Below are 6,241 nucleotides of genomic sequence, written 5' to 3'. Positions count from 1 at the left end.
AGCACTTTAAATGAAAACGTAACAAAACAACAAAGACGGTGTGAAAGGTGACCGTCCATGCTTTATTATGAATAGACACATCAAAGCTAACTATAAAGTGGCAAGCGCCCTCTGTGCTGGGGGTGTTGCACAATAACAAGAAGAACGCTTCGTCTCAAAACTGTCAACAGCGTTTTGTGTGCTTTTGAACTTGCGAGTTCATTCTTCCAGGTACAGCTAGCAAGTACGGTCTCCCCAAGAACCCAAGTCCGTTCTTTGCTTTCTTGGTATTGAGAAACACCCTTTGTTTTATCTAACATTAGCACTGCTCTCTCTCTCTGGTCTCTCTCTAGCTCACTCCACCACTTTGTTTTAGCTAACATTAGCACCTCTCTCTCTCTGTTATTTCTCTAGCTCGCTCCACTACTTTTTTTATCTATCATTAGCACTGCTCTCTCTCTCTGTTCTTTCTCTAGCTTGTTCCACCACTTTGTTTTAGCTAACATTAGCACCTCTCTCTCTCTGTTCTTTCTCTAGCTTGTTCCAACGCTTTGTTTTATCTAACGTTAGCACCATTCTCTCTCTTTTCTCCCTCTAGCTTGCTCCACCATTTTGTTTTATCTAACGTTAGCACCACTCTCTCTCTCTGTTCTTTCTCTAGCTCGCTCCACCACTTTGTTTTAGCTAACATTAGCACCTCTCTCTCTCTCTCTCTCTCTCTCTCTCTCTGTTCTTTCTCTACCTCGCTCCACCACTTTGTTTTATTTAACATGGCTCAGTGGTAGAGTAGTCACCTGCCAATCGTAAGTTTGGTGGTTCGATCCCTTGGGGAAAACACTGAACCCAAAGTTGCCCCCGATGCTGCCCCATCGGTGTGTAAATGTGCGTGAGTGTTTATCTGATGAGCAGGTGGCACCTTGTACGGCAGCCTCGGCCACAGTGTATGAATGCGTGTGAATAATTCCTGTACTATGTAAAAACGCTTTGAGTAGTCATTGAGACTTGAAAAGCGCTATATAAGAACAGTCTGCAATGCTACATTTTTGTAGCAGTAGCTGTTGCAACAAAAGATGCTATCGGCTGCTATTTGTAACTAAAACGTTACAAATCAAAGCTTTTTTTACTACAAAGGCGGCCTAGTCAACTTTTTCTTGTTAAAAAGGGGCCAGTTTCACGCCAGACACCCAGTTGGTAATAATGCATATATATATATATATAGATATAGATATAGATATAAATAAATCTCTTTTATCACTTTCAATCAATTTCACTTTCATCAGTGTGCCAAATGCTCAATCAACATTGTTGTACCTTTTGTTTCTCTCTCTCTGTCTCTGTCTGTCTTTTGATCTCTCTCTCACTATTTCTCTGTCTCTGTGTGTCTCTTTCTCTCACCCCCAGTCGGTCGAGGCAGAGCACCCTGAGCCATGGTTCTGCTCGAGGTTTCTGCCTTTTAAAAGGAAGTTTTCCTTGCCTCTCTTGCCTAGTGCTTGTTCTTGGTGGGTTTTGTTGGGTTTCTGTAAATAACATCACAGAGTACGGTCTAGACCTGCTCTTTCATGAAAAGCACAATAAGATAATTGTTGTTGTGATTTGGCGCTTTATAAATAAAATTGAATTGTATTGAATTAACAGACATTTAAATTAAAAAAAAAATTCCAGATTACAGCTGCATTTATCAATATTTCTTATATTAAAAATAGCTCAAATGACTAAGAGTAATGTTACAGAGGACCGAGCCACTGTTGGTCTCTCAGCTATGGTCTGGTTTCCAGCAGCAACAGCAGTTTTGAGTGAATGAAATATGAGCTGCTCAGAGACAAGCTAGTGAAACCAGCGGAGCATTTAGCAGCTAAAGAAACATGGCTCCAAATACGTGCTAATGTTACTCGGTGTTTGCCAACATGTTTTATAAGGTGATGATATGTCAAATGTGTTTTTGCACCCAGGTAGCTCAACTGGTAGAGCAGGCACCAATATATAGAGGTTTGCTCCTTGACGCAGCAGGCCAAGGTTTGACTCTGCCCTGCGGCGCTTTGCTGCATGTCTTCAGCTGTCCTGTCAATTAAATTAATTCATGCAACTGTAATCAAAGATATCCAAACCTTGTATCTACTTTCCTATATAACTCCCATCCCCTCCATAACAACGAATAATAAGTCAGTCTCCCTTTATTATTATTTGTTTCTGTCTTTTGGCCAACCATGTACCAATAGAATCTGCTTGTATTACATAACATTTAATAATCAGCACCTTTTTTTCCTGTTTAAGTATTTTGACTCCCCAAATGTACTCATTAATAAACTCAAATGATCCGTGTGTCATCTTTTCAACACTATGGCTCCCTTCCACTTATTCTATTGAATCAAAATTAAACAATACCAAAAACCGTGCTAGAAATAAGGATAAATACTGTAGCTGCAATGAACTGTGGTGTTTGGAGTTGAATGCCTGGTGTTAGACGCAGAGTATAAAAACATATGATCAGTACTTGTCTAATCAATTAATGACATTCACTTTTGACATATTTAAAGAAACACACATTTACTAAGAGGAATGCAACATTGCGGCCGTAAAAAAAAATCCCCACTGAGCAGACCGTGTAATTAACTGAAATCCAAGAATACACATTTTCAAATATTCACTCCACAACCACTTTGACTCCTAAATGAAAGGCATGTGACAATGAGGCGTAACCTGAAACTGTCTTCTGCATTCTTACAATGGACAGTAAGGTACAGTGGAGGCCTAACTGCCCTGCACATGACACAGAGGAGCTATGCACTGAATGAGGCCACAGTGATCCCCAGTGACCTTGGTAGCATCTAACAGGGTTTCCACTCCATCTGCAAATGTTTGGCCCAATAGGAAGGAGCAGTTGGATGGCGATCTGCAGGCATTCCACAGCAGTTTAAGTTTTCCATGAAACCAAAGCCCTCCGATGTCTTAAAATTACACTTTTCCTCCAAAAACCCTTGCCTTATTTTTCAGCAATAACGCTACAACAAGCTTCTTTTCTTTTCTTTTTTTAAAGATGAGGACATATGTAAATACTTAGAAGGGAGGTAGTGGATATGGACGTGGTTTAATTCCATTAGGTAAACTCTGGGAGGGAGGCTGGATGCTTCTCTGATGAGCTGCAGGCCTCCAAAGTGCGACTTGGCCACATCATTATTTTTGCTGATTGCTTTGAAGCGAAGTGTGCAAATCCCTTCTGGACGGTCCGACATTTTTTTTCTGTTCAGCTGCTCAGCTTGTGACTTCCACAACCGGTTGAGCCTTCTTTAATTGGACTGTGATATTATGTGAGAACTGAGATGCTCTTACCTTATACTTCCATTTTGCTTCAGTCTTGTTTTTATTCTGCTCTCTGATTTCAAACTTCTCCACGTTGTTTTGCTTCGATATTTCCTTCTCTGATATACTCAGGACATTCTTAACAGCCTGAAGAAAGACACAACTATTATTAAGAGGAACAATGGGTTTCATTTAGTATTCTGCATATGTGGTTACATTTGACAAGCTTTTTACTGGAAGAGATGCAAAATCTGCTCCCATTTACATCTACACTCACCTTCATTTTTTTTGGCTGGTCCATTTTACTTAAGATGTCTTTTGCGTGGGACTCAAGGGCTGCGAAGCTGGAGGGTTTAGGAGGCGGAGAAGACTCTTTTGCTTTCTTCGCTTTCTTCTTTCCTCCTTCCTTGACCTTCGGCACCTTCGGAGGTTTGGGCATCTTTGGGGGTTTGGGAGGCTTAGGAGGCTTGGGGGGTTTGGAAGCTTTCTTTCTGGGTTTCTCTCTGCTGGGCGAGGGGACATGGGCGGGGGAGACGGGCTCTTCAGGCTCTGAGTGGGTGGACGGGGGCTCCTCCACTGGTACCTTCACGCTAGGCTCACTCTTAATGGCTTTTGTTGCATTCTAGAAATGAAAGCAATGTGTGAAGTAATCGGCAGTAATTTTGTAATCGGCAATTCAAGCCTCACTGAACTAGTGATGAAATGGTTAGTTCATTGATCAATAAGTTGGTTACATTTTAAATAACTAAATAAAGACATTATTTGTTTATTAAGTAACAAAACAGAAATCACTTGTGATCTGATGACTGGAGGCATCACTCACATCACTCACAAAATTTGACACTAGTCCACCTGACAGAGAAGCTAACATTGATGCTAGTCCAGGACTATCATGTCACAGATTATATTATAATAAATATAAACCTCTCATGTGTGTCCATACAGTGTCTGATTTTTCTGAATTTCCTTGTGTTCCTAAACTCATACTGCCTTGACATGAATAAATTCAAAAATGTCATTATTTTATTTCTTTTTTTAAACGCCTTCCACTCTTCAACAAGACAACCTTTTAACATTAGCATAAAGTCGGATGCTGCTATCTCTCACCTTAGTCTATAAAAGACTGAACCTAAAGTTATATTTGCCTCGTAGGACTTTGCTTGTTCTGTGTTTCTCACTGAACCTTTTACAGTTTGCTTTCATACTTGTGTGACAGCAAAGGAAGTGGAGCACCTGTCACCCGGCTCTCTTCCTAAAACACTAAAGTCTGTCCTCTGGGTCAGAGGAGAATAAAGCCATGTGCTCATTCAAATGAAAAGGCTCATCCTCTGCAGGAATATTCTGGATGTAATATTTTGTGTGCAAAGTTGACATAGGCAGCTGATTTTGGCAGTGAACGAAAATCCATAAAAAAAAAAAACACGTATATATTATATATTAATAAAAAAACTGAATATCCAGTGATCAGTTTTCAAAGGTAACTTGAAATGTTGCTTTGGTGCTCCAACAGAAGCAACATTTGTGTAATCTATTCAAAAATAGATTTAAGAAATCATTACTTGACTAATACAAAAAAAGAATAGACCAAAACATAGGAAAGGAATTGTAATGTAAAGGTTTTGTTGTATATTGTTGTAAGTTATTGGAAGATCAGAAAGATTGTATGCTCTATTTGCATATCTATTATTAGATGATTTTGTGAAATAGGTGCAGGACCAAATAAGCTGATTGCTTCCGCCTGCTCCTTCTAACTAATCCTTTTATATCTATTTTTTTTTTATTTGTTTTGTTTTGTCTTGTCTTTGTCACTGTTGCTTGTTGGAGATAAATACATGAAATGAAAGTCATAAATAGACAAGGCTGCAGTCTAAACAGTAGAGTGAGACTCTCAGATGGCACATCGGAACATCACCGTGTTGATGTAAACATGGAAGCGGCCCTTTCTTACCGCCAACGAGTAAAAGTACCGGAAACCTTGTTATTGCCCAAATGAAATGAGAATACCTCTGACAGTCTGATCTCTTTGGCAAGATCCTTAATGAGCTGTGATGGTTTCATGTTCTCTGGAAGCTCGTCTTCATGTTCCAAGAGTGCCTATCACGAGAAAAACAAACACAACTGTCATTACTTTAAATTACAGTTTGGATGGACAACTGACACACGTGTCCTCACGTGTCCATACCTGCTTTTTAGTCCAAGCTCTGAAGGCTCCATTGATGATCTTGGCCCCATGTACCAGGTATGGGGCTGGCTGCTTATTTGCTTTATGTAAACCTGCAGAGAAATGTCAATGCAAATGTTAGCATTGAATAAATCCTGACTTTCAAACTTTGAGAAGTCAAGATCATTAACTACAGATGTGACTGAGTACTCTCCCAAACCAAAGCCCAGATGAGCCGACACAGAGACATCGGGTCAAGTGATTGGATTGTGTCAGCTGTGTGTTTAGACAAACTGTCCTGCTCCCAAACAGCCAAGTGACGTGTTCAGACCAAAGATTTGCGAGACAAGACCATTCTAAGACCGGAGGCTCAACGAACGCGGGCACGGTGTGTGGTTGAGCAAGCTAGAGAAGCACTGAAGAGAGCGAACGGCGTTAGAACAAAGTTTTGAAAAACGCTGATTCATCTCTAGAAATGCAACTGTTAACTAACGTTATTCACAATCATTTGATCAAATGATATGTCCCGCTACAAAAGTCGGAAGTTAGAACGGAAGTACAAAGAGGCGTTGCTATGGAGATGATACATGTATCGTCTCATTGGTGTGAACTAACAGCTTTCACAACGCTGCAGAGCATAGACTTGCAAGAAGTTGCAAGTTTCAACTCGTTTTTTGCAAATCTTTGGTCTGAACTGGACTTCCGAGTCAACTCTAACTCACTCTGGATCCCTGTGCATCAGCTCCATGACTCAACATTTAGAGCCATGGTGTGCGTGTTTGTGTGTGTGTGAGTGTGTGTGTA

General features: G+C 40.4%; 1 protein-coding gene across 2 annotated transcripts in view; it reads right to left on the bottom strand.

Moving 5' to 3' along the window:
• Positions 1-6,241, bottom strand: part of phf2 (PHD finger protein 2) — a 57,034-nt gene that overhangs the window by 30,010 nt on the left and 20,783 nt on the right. For both annotated transcript variants that reach the window (XM_032514876.1, XM_032514875.1), the window contains exons 10-13: positions 5,459-5,550; positions 5,281-5,370; positions 3,554-3,898; positions 3,307-3,423 (exon numbers count right to left, since the gene is read on the bottom strand). In XM_032514876.1, coding sequence (XP_032370767.1) covers positions 3,307-3,423; positions 3,554-3,898; positions 5,281-5,370; positions 5,459-5,550 — 644 coding nt within the window. The remainder of the gene's footprint in view (positions 1-3,306; positions 3,424-3,553; positions 3,899-5,280; positions 5,371-5,458; positions 5,551-6,241) is intronic.

The sequence above is a fragment of the Etheostoma spectabile genome, chromosome 4, assembly GCF_008692095.1.
Source record: "Etheostoma spectabile isolate EspeVRDwgs_2016 chromosome 4, UIUC_Espe_1.0, whole genome shotgun sequence".
In the NCBI taxonomy this organism is placed as follows: Eukaryota; Metazoa; Chordata; class Actinopteri; order Perciformes; family Percidae; genus Etheostoma; species Etheostoma spectabile.
This window is presented reverse-complemented; position numbering and strand designations above follow the sequence as displayed.